The 17,108-nt window shown below is 38.2% G+C and overlaps 2 protein-coding genes and 1 pseudogene across 12 annotated transcripts in view; all 3 read right to left on the bottom strand.

The window, feature by feature from the left end:
- Positions 1-17,108, bottom strand: part of ey (eyeless) — a 2,912,801-nt gene that overhangs the window by 2,880,454 nt on the left and 15,239 nt on the right. The window lies entirely within an intron of this gene.
- LOC137234571 (uncharacterized) lies at positions 4,315-6,728 on the bottom strand. Of its 2 annotated transcripts, XM_067758028.1 has the most exons (6): positions 6,044-6,728; positions 5,763-5,979; positions 5,509-5,697; positions 5,137-5,444; positions 4,995-5,057; positions 4,315-4,927 (listed from the first exon to the last, which is right to left on the bottom strand). In XM_067758028.1, exons 2-5 carry the CDS (start codon positions 5,976-5,978, stop codon positions 5,051-5,053), a joined length of 720 nt encoding a protein of 239 aa, XP_067614129.1. In that variant the 5' UTR covers position 5,979; positions 6,044-6,728; the 3' UTR covers positions 4,315-4,927; positions 4,995-5,050. The 2 variants fall into 2 exon arrangements, with proteins under 2 accessions (XP_067614129.1, XP_067614128.1); XM_067758027.1 differs by having other exon boundaries at positions 4,995-5,444.
- On the bottom strand, positions 13,350-17,072 carry LOC137235058 (ribosomal protein S6 kinase beta-1 pseudogene; annotated as a pseudogene).

Here is a 17,108-nt window from a genome sequence, read left to right as displayed (position 1 = left end):
TTCTACTCGAAACATAATTGATCGCCGATAATCAACACAGCAAGAAACTTTATACAAAGGGTTCTCTCCAACAGTGACGAAATGTACCACAACGAAAATATAGAAATTATTAAAAAAATTCTTACATACAATTGCTTTCCGATATGTTTAATAAATGGCTATATCCGAGATTTCTTTGCAAAACCCAGCATCAGAAAAACAATGGACGCTAACAATAAAATACACAAAACTTCCATTTATATTTCCGGACTATCAAATAGAAAGAAATATTCGAATATATATGACCATGAGCGAGTGCAATTGGCATTTACGTGCAATAACACAATGCAAACAATTTTTAGTAATACCAAGGACAAAATAGAAAAATATGAGAAATCTGACTTAATATACAAGATTCCATGTAACGGTGACGGGTCCCTCGTATGCAATAAAGTATATGTGGGCACTACAAAATCTAAACTGAAGACAAGGATTTCCGCGCATAAATCTAACATAAACAAGTAAGGAAGGCTAAGTTCGGGTGTAACCGAACATTACCAACTTAGCCGAGGGCTTTGGAGACAAAAAAGGGAAAATCACCATGTAGGAAAGTGAACCTAGGGTAACCCTGGAATGTGTTTGTATGACATGGGTATCAAATGAAAGGTAATAAAGAGTATTTTAAAAGGGAGTGAGCCATAATTCTCTAGGTGGAAGCCATTTCGGGATATCACCACAAAGGTGGACCAGGGGTGACTCTAGAATGCGTTTGTACGATATGGGTGTCAAATGAAAGGTGTTAATGAGTATTTTTACAGGGAGTGGTCCTTAGTTTTATAGGTGGACGTCTTTTCTAGATATCGCCATAAAGGTGGACCAGGGGTGACTCTAGAATGTGTTTGTACGATATGGGTATCAAATGAAAGGTGTTAATGAGTATTTTAAAAGGGATTGGGTCTTAGTTCTATAGGTGGACGCCTTTTCGAGATATCGCCATAAAGGTGGACCAGGGGTGACTCAAGAATGTGTTTGTACGATATGGGTATCAAATGAAAGGTGTTAATGAGTATTTTAAAAGGGAGTGGGCCTTACTTCTATAGGTGTATGCCTTTTCGAGATAACGCCATAAAGGTGGACCAGGGGTGACTCTATAAAGTCTTTGTACGATATGGGTATCAAATTAAAGTTATTAAAAGGGAGTGGCCCTTAAGTATATATGTGAAGGCGTTTTCGAGATATCGATATGGGTATCAAATTAAAGGTATTAATGAGGGTTTTAAAAGGGAGTGGTGGTAGTGTTATATGTGAAGGTGTTTTCGAGATATCGACCAAAATGTGAACGAGGGTGACCCAGAACATCATTTGTCGGGTACCACTAATTTATTTATTTATGCAATACCACGGAGAGTTATCCTTCCAAGATTCCAAGTGCTTTTGATTTCGCCCTGCAAAACTTTTTCAATATCTTCTATTTAATATGGTAGGTGTCATACCCATTTTACAAAGGTTTTTTCTAAAGTTATATTTTGCGTCAATAAACCAATCCAATTAGTTTCATCCCTTTTTTCATATTTGGTATAAGTTATAGCATTTTTTTCATTTTTCGTAATTTTCGATATCGAAAAATCATAGTCGGATTTCGGCCATTTTTTATACCAAGATAAAGCGAGTTCAGATAAGTACGTGAACTAAGTTTAGTAAAGACATATCGATTTTTGCTCAAGTTATCGGGTTAGTGGCCAAGCCTAAGGACAGACGGTCGACTGTGTATAAAAACTGGGCGTGGCTTAAACCGATTTCTCCCATTTTCACAGAAAACAGTTATCGTCATAGAGTCTATGCCACTACCAAATTTCAGAAGGATTGGTAAATTTTGTTTGACTTATGGCATTAAAAGTATTCTAGACAAATTAAATGAAAAAGGGCGGAGCGATGCCCATTTTGAAATTTTCTTTTATATATTTATTTTGTTGAACCATATCATTACTGGAGTTGAATTTTGACATAATTTACTTATATACTGTAAAGATATCCAATTTTTTGTTAAAATTTGACTTTAAAAAAATTTTGTTTAAAAGTGGGCGTGTTCATACTCCGAGTTTGTTAATTTTTATTTATTATACATACATATAGTAATAGGAGTAACGTTCCTGCTAAATTTCATCATGATATCTTCAACGGCTGACAAACTACAGCTTGCAAAACTTTGATATTACATTCTTTTAAAAGTAGGCGGTGCCACGCCCATTGTCCAACATTTTACTAGTTTTCTATTCTGCGTCATAAATTCAACCCATCTACCAAGTTTCACCGCTTTATCCGTATTTGGTAATGAATTATCGCACTTTTTCGGTTTTTCGAAATTTTCGATATCGAAAAAGTGGGCGTGGTTATAGTCCGATATCGTTAATTTTAAATAGCGATCTGAGATGAGTGCCCAGGAACCTACATACCAAAATTTCATCAAGATACCTCAAAATTTACTCAAATTATCGTGTTCACGGACGGACGGACGGACGGACGGACATGGCTCAATCGAATTTTTTTTCGATACTGTTGATTTGATATATGGAAGTCTATATCTATCTCGATTTCTTTATACCTGTACAACCAACCGTTATCCAATCAAAGTTACTATACTCAAACACGAAAAGCTGCTTTATTTATAAATCAAATGGCATTTGAGTACTTGGCGTACGTTTTATCACAAGACGAAGAGTTACTGAGGCCATCGCCAGTGGACAGACGCCTTCTTAGAGAGTTAGATAACCCATTCCACCTAAATGCAACGGAGTTTCGAAAGCTGTACCGACTAATCCCAGACTTGGCTCATGATATTATTTCTCAACTTGATGGTCAATTAAGGGGTACAAGAATAACTGCGATATCAACAGAGAAACAGGTAAATCATGGAATTTCATATAATTTTCAATTGAACACTATTATAAAAAATTCAGGTTCTAACTGCTTTACGCTTCTTCGCAACTGGTTGTTATCAACGGCCCGTTGGAGAACAATGGGCATATCAATGAGCCAGTCGTCTATAAGCCGCTGTATACATCGCGTAACAAATGCTATCAACCCTTCTTTTATTTTTCGATAAAGTAAAGTTTCCAATGACTCAAATAGAGCGGCAAGCTGCGAAAGAAATTTTTTCTGCGTCACCTGCACCATGTGTGGGAGGTACTATTGGGGCTATTGATTGCACTCATGTGTCGATCATGAGCCCCAGAAATCATGAAGAGGCATATGTAAATCACCATGGATACCATTCAATAAATGTACAAATGGTAAAAGCAATAATTCAAAGAAATGTATTGTACTTTTTTGATTATAATATATTTTTATATACAGATTTGTGACCCCAACCTAAAGATATTGAATGTCAATGCTAAATTCCCAGGAGCAAGGCACGATGCATTTATTTGGAGCTACTCTGCAGTACGGAGAGTGATGCAGAGAAATTTTTAAAATGGTAGCCGCAACATGTTTTTGATAGGTAAGTGTGTTTAATGCGCTGAAATTTCCCAGAAAATAAAATCGCACATAAAACTACTTGCAGGTGACTCTGGATACCCTTTAGAACCCTGGCTGATGACTCCTTTACCTAACCAACCAGAGGGGAGTCCAAAATGACGGTACAATGAGGCATTGTGTAAAGCTCGAAACCCAGTCAAGAGACTTTTTGGTGTTCTCAAAGGAACATGGCGATGCCTATCACAGCAAAGGACTCTTTTGTATCATCCAGGATTTACTGGTAGAATAGTTAACCCATGCGCAGTGTTGCATAACATCCGATTAAGTGAACCCATACACGAGCCTGACACTGAATACTTAGATCAAAGCCCAAGTGATAGCAATGTTAATCAAGGCGCACCCTCTTCAATAGCGAAAAGTGTTCAAGACCGACTTATTGCTAATTACTATACTTAAGTACAGACTTAACAAACTTATAAATAAAAAAATCTACAGGAATGTAAATCCAACATTTTGGCATTTTATTTTATATTTGGTCTACTTTGGTAGCGAAAACTTCCATCATACCGAACAGTCAAACTTAACAATATCATTTCAATAGAAACGAACTTCGTGTCCTTTAAAATTAAAATAAATACTTATGAGGTTTTAACACAGCTCAATTTTATACATAATACATTTATTTGAATGTAAAAAATTCATTCATTCGTTTACATAGATCGATTTCTTTTGGAAATTATTTTAAATAATTAAGTGTCACTTAAGTGCAAAGACGAAATCAAATTATAAATAAAATTTGAATGAGAATACTGGTATACTGACTGGTATAAATAAACACAGGTTTGCATGAAACCAAAAATCTAATTAATTGCAGAACTGTATGTCGGTATACATATGTGTTATATAATGGTAATAGAAAATGCTCGCAATGAGTTTTGAATTCGAAATCAAAACAAAACAGCCTACCAAATTTGTTTCATTGTAGCAGAAAAAGTGCGACAGAAAAAAATTAAAATTTATGTATATTCCATTATTGAATACAAAAACATTTAAAGAGCAATATATCAGCACTCTGATGTTTGTGAGTTTACCTAGCCTGTAGCAACAATATAGGAGTATTACATAAATGTCGGGGTATTACATTTAACTCGAAAACATACACAATGATATTAAAAAAAGGCACTTCATGTTACTTACATACATATAAACCTAACGCTGCCATAAATATACCTATCAAAAGTTACATCATTTTTTGAAGTAAACTTACATCTAACATATAAATATAGGAGCTTTGTACTCAAAATAAAAAAATAAAATATCTTCAAAGGCTATAATTTTTAAAGTCGATATATTACATTGGTTAAATTATTAAAAGCGTCCGCACATGCCTTTAAGCCATTACCCATTGTGGCCATACTCTCCTCCATAACTTCGTCGCCTGTACACTAGCCACACTAGAGTCTGCTAGCAGCTGTTAAAACGAGAATTCTGTGTGAAAACGGTATCTAGCTAAAATATTTATATAATAATAATAATACTTTTAAAGCATCGGCTTGTTTGCTGGATGATTCCACGGCGGCAACACTTGACTCAGCTAACATCTGGTTGAAAAGAAAATTGTTACAATAATATAAAAAATACATATGTATAATGTTTAGATGCAAAATTAAACAAATTAACTTTAGGGCTGATGCCTGAGTTTGAGCAACTTCTAAAAACGTTTTTTGTATCTCGCTGGCACTTCCTACGCGCCTCCGGTTCGCACCACTTCGAGTCGTTCTCGTTGCTGGAGTAATCGGCGTTCTTCTTGACGGAGCAACTGGCGTAGATGACCGCATATTTGCGCTTGCTTCATAAATTTCAAATGGCAGCTGATCATGCGAAACGAATTGCAGTTCATCATGCAAAACCGATGGCAATTCGTCAGGTGACATCGAGTTTATTTCCACAATGATGCTTTCCTCATTTTCCTTACGCAGTTGCAGTTGCTAACAAGAAAAACAATTGTTATCTTTCAAGCTATTATTAAATAATAAATGATTTGTTCATTACCTCCATCTGTGGCACGTTTTCATCGCAGGCATCATCACCTTGATGGTAATCCTTGCCAGTAAGGGCAATTGCAAGCCTCTCAAGTTCAGTGGGCCGCTGTTCATATATAGGATTGTTACCTGTCATTGCCTGCTTCCTATTCCTGTCACGAACTTTTAGACTTGTACGGCTTTTTAGATCTCTCCATACCTTTTTTAAACAAAATTAGTTTAGATATACCTTTAAAGTACAAGAAAATAATAATGGTCACTTACCGTACGCCACTGCTCAACAGTTTTTACAGCACCACCGAGGCTATTCAGCATTGTCGCCATTTCAGTCGATTTTTTATCACATTCGGCTTTTCCATGCCGCTTTAGAAATCTGGAACCCGCTAATCTCGGAGTTTCCATTAAAAAGTCCACCATTCGACTTAACTGCTCGGCTGTGGTACGGCTTCTCCTTTGATTGGTATTAATTGATGACGCCATTCTATTTTAATATGAGAGAAATTTGTTATGTCGAGAAATATGAAATTAATTCCGCATTTACTTACCTTTTGTTGATAACGCAAACTGTATCTCAAAACTTGCACAACAATAACTTTTAAAAGCAGTTAGTATACGGAATTTGTTTATTTTTGGCATTCCTTTTGTGCTTTTCGCATTTCTTAGGTTTCGTTAAGCTGTGCTGCCACCTTTCTACTATTTTAAATGACATTTATTGCGAGTCGGTCAAACTAAGTTAGTGAATAGTACAATCGATAAGGCAAGCGACAAAATCGTTAATTAAAATCTCGACAAATCGCATCGTTATAAGTTAGTGAATTCCACTACTGGCCTAGAGCTTGACTACTGTTTAAATATTAACCACGAAGGCCGATAAAACAACAACAATAATAACAATCTATGCGTTAAAAGTTTCTAGATTACTAATAATAGTATAAACGAATTTATTAAGTGATTTTATTAGTTGCTTGTGTCTAAAGACTTCCCTAATGTTGAATGGTCGTATGCCAAGCTCTGCACATAGTACTGTATGAGGTCTTCGGACTCTTTCATAGGCTGGACAGTCAATCAAAAGATGGTTGATTGCTTGTGATGTGGTCGAGTCACATGGACATGTATCTTCTTCGATGATTTTAAAACGATTTAAATACGCCTTGCAATAGCTGTGACCTGTTAGGATTTGCGTCATTTCGAAAGATATACCCAGCATTTTACTATAACTTTCCGCTTCCGCAAGAGATTGAAAGAATAGTTTAGTGCCGCTTCCGGTTGGTTCGTTCATAAACTCACTATGCCACTTTTCAACAATATTTTGATGTTCATGACGTTTGGGGTAGGTAAGTTGGCATGCGTAATACGAGGGAGTTGTTAGCGCCGCTGCTTCTTTAGCCGCTTCATCTGCAAGCTCATTGCCCACCGATATTAGCTTTCACCCATGAGAACTCAACCGAATAGTTTTGACGTAATTGATATAATCTTTCGTGTATGGATGCAATCAATGGATTCGTGTTGTTCCGATCTTTAATAGCGTCAAGGCATGACTGGCTATCACTTAAGATGTGTAATCTGGTAGACGCAAGATGGGTTTGGAACCATGCTAGAGCTGAATCTATAGCTAAGGCCTCGGCTCGAAAGACAGTACATACGTTATTTAATTTAAATATCTCATTAAATTGGTTACCGTGTGGTTGAAAAACAACAAAAACGCAGCCACATTCTTCGGTTTCCAGCTTGCTGCCATCAGTAAAAATTAAAGTTGTATTGGCTGTTGATATTATGTCGATTTGTGTTTGTTGCATCACCATACCATAATTAATTATTTGTCGATCTGCCGGATGCAGTAGGATATGTGGGCGTACTCTTTTTTGTAGAGTGATTTCTCTTGATGTAGTATGAAGGTAACCTGTTCTTTTTGTTTCGTATACATTGCTTGCTTCAGTAATTTTCAGATGTAATGGTTTGAAGCCAGCTAATGCTGAAGCCGATGTTGCATATAGCGAAGCATAGTTGGAACGATCGTAGAAGTCGATGAATGTAATAATACTTTGTTGCACTACCCCAAACGACGGCAGCGTAAGTAATCATCGGTTCTATTACTTGTCGATATATTATTAAGACATTTTCAGGATGGATGCCGCAAGTTGGTCGAACGAATTTACACAGGTTGTTAACAATTTTTTGAGTTTTGGCTATGATATACTTCGCATGACTTATGAACTTCAGCTGATCATCTATCACCACTCCTAGTAGGTTTATGGCTTTTACCAACGGTAGGGTGACGTCGTTCATAAATAAGTGAGGTCCTCATAGTCCGCTCAGTTCAATCTTACCTATATATAGCTATGTTCAGCCACACTAGTAGATCATGGCATAGTTACCAAATTCATCATAAAATTAAAAACATTGTTCTAAGAAATTGTGCAGTTCAATACTTATCGGGTATTTGTAAGCTGATTGCCTCCTATTTCTACTACCAATATTTTTCGAAAAATCGCAAAGAAACAACACAGTTAAGGGATGTCAATTCGATTTGGGATCAAGATGGCTACAATTGTCAAAAAAAGCAAACCTCTTGTGATGGCATCATGATATTAATTAGCCGAAAAAATGCAGAATGTTCTTTTCTGAAAGTAGACTAAGCCTCTATCTGGAATATAAATGTGTAGCAGTAAGCTGGAGTAAATTTTCATATGTAAACATTGCTTTAAATAGCCACTACATCAATTTTTCTACATAAAATATAAGGCAAGATATACCTCCGCAGAGAGTATAGGCCATGCATCGACAAAATCAAAATGCAGATGTGTTAATGAGAGTGCGAAAATCGCGCACATCACTTCATGCTTCGGTTTGCGTAGTTCATTCGCTTATTAGCAAGCAACAAGACAAAATCGTTTGTTATTATATTTTTAATGCGCACAATGACAAACAAAAGGTTATACAATTGAATACATTGTATTTGCGCAAAAGGGCTGGCCAACATTAAATATTTTTCGCTTGTGCGCATTGAAAAAAACTAACAAACTATCTTTGCTTTTTGCTTGCTAATAACATTCGTCAACATAGCGAGCGACGAAAACAATCGATGTTACTGCGCCAAATGCTCAGCGACAACTAGACTAGAGAGAATAAGAATACGTGTGAAATGAGTGTGCACAATTGTGCCACTATTTTCCGATGTCTGAGTTTAGGCCAACGGTCCCCAAAATCAAAACTGTGGCTGTGTGAGTAAAACTAAAATCATCTTATTGGTAGTGGTATAGTTGTTGATGAAAAATCAATTAGGTGGGACGTATGTACGCCTGTTTGTTAACACACAAAATAATTCGTAAATATGCCATATCAATACTACTTTATTGCTTGAGTCTAAGGAAAAATTTAAACAAAATAAATTTTTAACACTTTGCGCATTCGTTTGTTTGCAAAATATCTTTTCGAAAATGCGCATATAAACAATAGCCTCACCCGATATTTCTTCTCTGCCTGTTCAGCCACAACTAAATACGAATAAAGACGAAAGAGAATAATAATATGTGTGAAGTGGCGCCAATAAGTCTTCAACTAAATGAGGACCGCTGGTTTAGCCCGACCATATATTCCAATTTGCGTCGTGCTCTTTTTAATTTTTTCCAAAACGTGGGGTTTTCGCCAATTCGTAGCTGAATGAGTAAAAGGGACTTCCGCATGCCAGCAGAACAAAATGTGGGTAGTTTCCAAATGAATAATTTTTAATTGCTCAGTTGAGCAGTTGTGCCATGCGAACACACCTTTATTGCTTATAAAATCATATGAATGTTTTACTCAACTTGGCTACTCTGTTGCGGACTGTTATTTGTGCTTTTAAAATAAGTATATTCATCTCTTTTTAACACATTTTTATATCTACATATCTGTTGGTTGAATGTTATGAAAGCTCTTTCAAAGTTAGTTTCATGGCGGAATCGTATAAGGTGGCGGTAGCGCGACATACATACATAGAATCAAACACAGTGGATTTTACTTTCGTAATTCTTTGGTTTGATGTCAAACCCGAACTGCGTCAAACGTTTTAATGCAAAGCCGGCCAAAAGTTGCACATTGTGCAATTTGAGTTCGTATTTTCACACCTACACTAACGATGAGTGATCACGATCGTTTGCTTTCGCTTGTCACTCACTAAAATCAACAGTGAATGCAAAAGGAAAAGTCCATGCTACTTTTTGGGCACATAATAAAAACAATATGCTGCAATGTTAATGTGACTTTTAATACGTTTTAGTTAGTATTATTAAGTTCTCTTGAACATACATATTAATATTGACAATTTAAATATTAATTATTAATAATAAAAATAATTAATTAATTATTAATAAATATTGACAATTTAATATAAATATATTTTTATACGTTCTACTTATTTCTATCTTTTCATTTACTTTGTTTTATAGTTTTTTCTTAATGAAAAAGTGAATTTTTTAAAGTAAATTTTGCATTGAATAAACACCATACCTTCTTTTATAAAAAAGTTTTATCTGACTAGCTCGACCTCCGCGTTCTTAGTTATATGAATATAAGTAAATATAGTCAGGATTAGCTTGAAATCAAATAACCAAAGTCCTTTTTAATTTCAAACTTCACAGTCCACATTTTCTTTTAGCACACTGTGGGGAGTTGTCACTCAGTTTTTACACACACTTATGCAATTGTTTTAGTATTTGTGTGGCCGGCTCTGTTTTAATGTTAAATCAAATGAAAAAACTAGCAAACAGCTGTATTGTTAACATTAAACAGCATAGTAAAGATAAGAACTTTTGCCTCAAGAAATATCAATTGTATACATTTTTAGGTGTTTGAGCGACTGTCGTAGTCGTCAACAACCAACCCTTTTATTTTAAGAGCTGAATTTATAAACGATTTTTTAATTATTACACGCTTCCATATGTTTTATTGCATATGTTTTATTGAATTAAACCTATTTGAATTTAAACGTATATTTATGAATTATTATACGTGGAAATATGTACTTCATTACATATTTTATACCTTTATATTATATTTGAGCTATTCATGAATTAATTAAAATACGTATAACCATTATACCTAACACTCATGTTAAACTAGGATTAGCACTTATGGACTTGTAAATGAATGCTTGAACATATTTCGCCCCTCTGGCAACCCCAACTGATGTGTTGACAGGTGCCATATGTACATATATATATAATTTTTGTTTTGACATTTCTTTTTATATTTTTTTATGCATTCGAAATCTTTTAACTATCCCGAGTGTGACTCAACAAATTTGTGAGTTTAAATTAAAATAAACTCTTGTATCAAAGAGAAAATATAAGAAATTTGCTAGTGTCCTTTCTATATCGAAAGTTTCGTTCGGAATATCATACGTTTCCCAGTGCGGCATTGCTATTTAGTTGCGCGTTTTACGATATATCGCGCGTTTGCTTCACCCTTGTGTGCCGGAATTTCTGTCCAATTAAGGATCACACATAGCTACCGCCACCGTGACTAACCCGATTGCCATCATCAAAGCACCACATCATCGCCATCACCTCCGCATCCGCAGCAGCCACATACACCAAAAGGAAGGTAAAATTTATATCGCCTATCCCCTTAAACATGAGGTAACGAAAAAACATGAACAATTTTATAAAGCCAAATACAAAAAATCTCAGGGGGGCTTGAAATTTTTTCACTCTCAAATTTTCATATCATATCAAAAATTTCATATCAGATCATATTTTAATCGCCGTTCACAGGAAATATTCGTCACTTATATCGCTGCGTTCGTCACTTATATCGCTGCAGAATGGAGACTCACTGTTGGATCAACTATATGTTTGTATATATGGCTATTTGCCTCTCTTTATATGTGCCTCATACATTCCGCCAGGAAGTGAAGATCATGTGTACATGGCGCATGTAGATAATATTGTAGATTTAGTATCTAGGAGTCATGAGAATAATGTTTGTATTTTAGGTGATTTCAATTAAGCGAATGTAGGCTGGGTAGCCGTAACTTCCATTACTCCAACTTTCAAAAGTGGTAATAAGAGCAATATTGCCAACTACCGTCCAGTATCAAAACTTTCCACAATATCGAAACTTTTCGAGATTATAATTAAGGAAAAGATATCAGAGAAAAATTGTAAGTTTACAAGCGGCGATGGTTACTAGGACATGTTTCTGAATTTCACTTCTTCACCAGCTAGCTTTTCGGGAATATAAACAAAAAAGGCAACTCTTAGAGACCAATTGTACAGCGAACAACGGGACTTTCATATGGCTTAGCAGCTAAAAGGCTTGCACTGATATGAATGTTGGAGATTCGAGTTCAACGCTCAGCTCCCGAAAAGCTAGCTGATGAAGAAGTGAAATTCAGAAACATGTCCTAGTATCCCTTGCCGTTTGTAAACTTATAATTTTTCTCTAATATCAATTACAAAAACCATTGTATAAAGCAATATGAGCAAAGCTCGCTAATTAAATACATAGAAAAAGATATCGTTTGCGGTAAAAAGTATTATTTCACCCAACCAGCATGGTTTTATGTCCGGTAGGTCGACTGTGACCAATCTTGCTGTTTTTACTGAATACTATCTCTCTGTCTTTAATAATAGAGCACAAGTAGATACCATCTACACTGATTTTTCTAAGGCCTTTGATAAAGTTAGCCATAAATTACTACTTTTAAAACTTGCTGATCTGCGATTTCATTCCAATATTCTATCATGGGTGGAGTCTTACCTGTCGGATCGTAGTTGTGCTGTTGTGGTCGATGGTATCAGTTCTCATTCTTTTACCGCGACCTCGGGTGTTCCTCGAGGGAGTGTCCTAGGACCTCTCCTATTCGTAATTTTTATTAATGACATACGTCATAGCTTCATTTACTCGAATTTTTTGTTGTACACAGATAACTTGAAAATTTTTACTTCAGTCACAAATCAGGCAGATTCCCTACGGCTGCAGTCAGATTTTGCCAGGGTAATAGATTGGTGTAGTAGTAATTGCTTACATTTAAATATTAATAAGTGCTTTCACATCTCATTTTCTCGTAATGGTATTAACACCTCGTATCACATTGCTGTTTATGTTTTGAAAACTGATGCTGAAATATCAAATATTGGATTTGTCTTCGATGTTACATTGCTCTTTTAAAGTCAGCTTAACTGTGTCATTGCTAAGTTATATTCAATGCTTGCGTTCATTCGCCGCTTTAGCTCGGATTTCCATGATCCATATACATTAAAGCTACTATATACATCGCTTGTACGGTCTAAACTGGAATATGCTTCCTTTGTTTGGAGACCATACCACGCTTGTCATATACAGCGACTTGAAATGATCCAGAAAAAATGTTTGCGTTTTTGGCTCCGGTCATTACGATTTCCGGATCCTTTGCCATCTTACTACTCTAGAGGTCTACTTATAAAACTGAAGTCCCTGGATAGTAGAAGATCTATTCTAGCGCTGACATTTATTTTTGATTTGATAGGGGGCGCGATTGACTCGTCGTTTCTTTTGGAGCGTATTCGCTTCAATATACCATCTAGAACACTTCGAAATCATGAAATTTTTTTATTGGATAGAGCCAGAATGACATATTTATTTATTTATATGTCGCTAATTCGCCTATTGCTAAGGCATTGAAGGAATTCAATCTTCTTACTAAAGCCAGGGAAATTGATTTTTCAGTAAATAAATCAAAGTTTAAACTTCTATTAAATAATTTGATATGGTAGATAATTTTTAAGCTAATAATTTGTAAATAGTCTGGAAGGATATTTTAATTTGTCCTAGATTTACTTTGAAATAAATAAATAAAAATATAGAACTTAAAGCAGACCTTTGCATCCCAGATTATTGCACTTTACGTACGAATGTAATCGGTTGTACGGAGCCGGCGAAAGTATTGGCGCGCCCTGTACCTACATCCATCATTTAGTCTTGGGGTGATGGGTGTGGTGGAAAAGCTTGCAGATATGGCGGAGTGGCTCGTGCATAGCTGCTACGCTGTGCTGCTGGAAATTGCATACGATACGAACCTTCGTGATGTTGGCGTGGTGATCGTGCTGGCATGCGCCAGGCGTGGTGCATGTCCTCTAAAATTAAAGGCGCTACATATGTAAATCCTTGAAATATTAAATTAGCACTCTCGCTTAGTGTTGAATCATCTGGAGAGTCAACTGGAAATTGTCTAGTAAACCTTGTGGTGAAACATCATCCTCAATTCGCAAAACCGGTTTAAATTGGTGGTTCCAGTCGTCGCGCCAACACACCATCCCAATTCGCATGTTTAAAAAATGGATGTGGCTGCACTGCAGCAGCATTTTCTGGGCCACTACCCAGTCTTTGTGGCACTTGACGTTTAATTAGACGACGCACTAAATCTCTAGCTTCGGGTGTGAGGTATACAGGTAGTACAAGTTTAGTTTTTAATATAGACTCAATATTTTTTTTTTACGATTTTCAGCAGTAAAAGGCGGCATGCCAGTAAACGTAAACAAACATATGTGCGCCAAATGACCACCAATCAACTGCTTTTCCATGACCATTACGTGTTAGAATTTCTGGAGCCATGTATTCAATTGTACCGCAAAAATAGGTGCGCGCTAAAATATTTTATTTTACAGTCATAATTATACAACTAATAAAGAATTAATTGGCTTTTATTTCAGTTTAACGACTAATCGAACAAAATATATCAGTGCAAAGGTATTAGGAAATTGCAGGCCGTGAAAGTAATGCTCTCAAGGGTGGCACGACGTGCCTTCTCAACATCACCAAAAAGCCTTGCGGCGAAGCAACTCACAGTACGTGAAGCCTTTAACACCGCTCTGGATGAGGAAATGGCACAATATGATATTGTATTTTTAATGGGTGGAGAAGTTGCTCAATACGATGGCACCTACAAATGGTGGTGCTGAGCACTCTTAGATTTATGATGAGCTGCGCCGGTTATGACTATTGTATAGATCACCATTGGTATTTGGGTTTTTTATGTAAAAAAAATTGTACGTGCTATTTTGGTTTCGCCGGTTTTGGTTTTAATAAATTTCATATTGGGACCAATGGGTTGTCCATTCTATTGTCTCGTCAATGCTGATACTTTAACATTCAGGGTAGCTAAAGTGGATGAAAAGGAAGGTGGTGTGGGTGATGGTGGTGCTGAGCACACTTAGATTTATGATGAGCTGCGCCCGTGATGAGTATTGTATAGATCACCCTTCGTATTTGGAGTTATTAAGTAAAAAAAATTTTACGTGCTATTTTGGTTTCACCGGTTTTGGTTTTAATAAATTTCATATTGGAAAAAATGGGTTGTCAATTCTATTGTCTCGTCAATGTTGATACTTGAACATTCAGGGTAATTAAAGTGGATGAAAAGGAAGATGGTGTGGGTGATGATGGTGCTGAACACTCTTAGATTTATTGCATCCGTGATGACTGTTTAATAGATCACCATTTATAAACAAAGGTTAATACAAAATATTTATTGTTCATTAAAATGATGCTTTCTCCCTTTCTTGAGTTATGAGGTGGGTTTTGTCTAAGGCTGGGGCAACGCTCAGTCAATCAAGGGTCGAGTAAAGGCTCCACAAACCCCTAATGAAGAAAAACACAATATTTATGTGTTACGAACACACGCACACACGGCTGGAGGTATGGGGAGGGCAGCAGCTTTCCGTTACGAGATGTTGAGGGGAGCGCCGGCTAACGGTTGTCGTAGCAGAGAGGGTATCGGCAGGACTGTTGAACGGTGATAGGGTATGCTGGTGATAGGGATGGCGGACGGCCAACGGTCGGCGTAGCAGCGGCGCGACGGAAGCAGCGCCTTAACGGCGGTTGAATGGCGGACGGCCAACGGTCGTCGTAGCAGCGGCGGTACCAGCAAGGCGGGATCAGCACGGCAGCTGGACGGTGGGTAGGATAGCGGACGGCCAACGGGCGGTGTAGCAGCAGCGGGACGGAAGCAGCGGCTTAACGGCGGTAGAATGGCGTTCGGCCAGCGGGCATCACAGCAGCTGCGGTAAGGAAGCAGCGGCGGCTGAACGGCGGTAAGATAGCGGACAGCCAAAGGTCGTCGTAACATCGATAGGGTAACTGACGGGCAACGGGCGTCGTAGCAGCAGTGCAATGGACGTAGCGGCTGGATCAGCACGGCGGCTGAACGGCGGTAGGATAGCGGACGGCCAACGGGCGTCGCAGCAGCATCGGGATGGAAGCAGCGGCGGTGGGCTACGGAGTGCGTACCAGGGCGAAGGCGGAAGGGAAGGTATGCTGGTCCGTTACCAGTATACCTGTACAGCGGCGGGTTGTTCCGCAGGCGTAGTCGTCGGCTGTATCAGCGCCTGGCGGTATCGGACGGTCGGGAGACCTGCAAGGGACTGCGAGGACTCAGTTAGTGTTGGCTCGACCGCTGGACACCCCCGCCTCCCTACTTGCACGCTAGATAGAAGGCGCGCAAGGGGGCGGGACTGTGCCAGCCGAGAAACCGAAATCGATTCGTGGGCGGAGGGGAAGTGCACCTTAAAGGCACAGCGCTAGCCCCTTGTGCGCACACATCGTTTCACGACCGAAACCAGAGCCGTGGAGAGGGGCGTGCGGTCGCTAGTGCGGCATGTCACTCCCCACCGAACCAGGCGACGGAGGGAGAGAGGCACCACTCCAGTCGTCCAGGTCCAGCACGTGTGCGTTGTGTTCTGTGGAAGACAGTGGATCTGCGTTAGGGGTGTTCATTTGCCTCGTTCGGGACCTGGGTTCACGGTTCTCCCTTTCCCTCGACAGTTTCCCGGTAGGTACTCCTTCCATCTCCATCACCCATGAGCGCGCTATTTTGATAGCAATGTGTACTCCCGTGGCGAGCCCAAGGATTTCGGTGTACTACACAGTGCTTTGGGAGATTGGAATCCCCAGGGGAGCCTCACACGGCGAGTTTTTGTGTAGTAGTTTAGATTATTAGGTGTCCGGTCACGTGGCGAGCCCGAGGATTCCGGGCTGGCACTGAGTGCCGAGAGTGGTTTGGAATCCTCAGTGGTAGCCTCTCACGTGGAGTCGGAACTTTAGTTTAGTTTGAAAATTGTCGGCCCACGTGACGAGCACGAGGATTCCGGGGTTGGCACTGAGTGCCGAGGGTGGTTTGGAATCCTCAGTGGTAGCCTCTCACGTGGATTCGGGACTTTAGGTTAGTTTGAAAATTGTCGGCCCACGTGGATAGCCCGAGGATATCGTGATTTGTTAAATAAATGTATACAGAATATAAAATGACATGACAAAACGAGGATTTTCAAAATTAAAAAAATTAAATAACTTACTAATAAAGTACAAGCAATATTTTCTGAAATGAAGTTATTCTTTTATTCAGCACACTCGAGGTAATGATATAACAACCATATAAAAATAGTCATAAAAACCTTTCTTTCAAACCCACTTATTGCTGGTTCAATCTTCTATCGACCAATCCAAAGATTCGAGTCGTCGGGGCTTCGATTTACAGAAAAGATCGGTTATTTCTTCAATGTCCGCTTCTATTTCTATGTGAACGTTCCCTAGTTCCAGACCAGTCAGTCGATTTTCAGACATGTAGACTCTCAAATAAGTCTTCAAGCGCTTTAGAAC

The sequence above is a fragment of the Eurosta solidaginis genome, chromosome X (genome assembly GCF_040869045.1).
Source record: "Eurosta solidaginis isolate ZX-2024a chromosome X, ASM4086904v1, whole genome shotgun sequence".
In the NCBI taxonomy this organism is placed as follows: domain Eukaryota; kingdom Metazoa; phylum Arthropoda; class Insecta; order Diptera; family Tephritidae; genus Eurosta; species Eurosta solidaginis.
The sequence above is the reverse complement of the archived record's forward strand: the minus strand, read 5'-3'. Positions and strand labels throughout refer to the sequence as shown.

Excerpts from the sequence above, each read along its gene's own strand:
- LOC137234571 (XM_067758027.1), bottom strand. The coding sequence starts at position 5,978 with ATGGCGTCATCAATTAATACCAATCAAAGGAGAAGCCGTACCACAGCC. Across the intron at positions 5,698-5,762 it reads CTGTTGAGCAGTGGCGTACG|GTATGGAGAGATCTAAAAAG; the intron begins GTAAGTGACCAT and ends TGTTTAAAAAAG. Across the intron at positions 4,928-4,994 it reads AACAAGCCGATGCTTTAAAA|CTGCTAGCAGACTCTAGTGT; the intron begins GTATTATTATTA and ends TCGTTTTAACAG.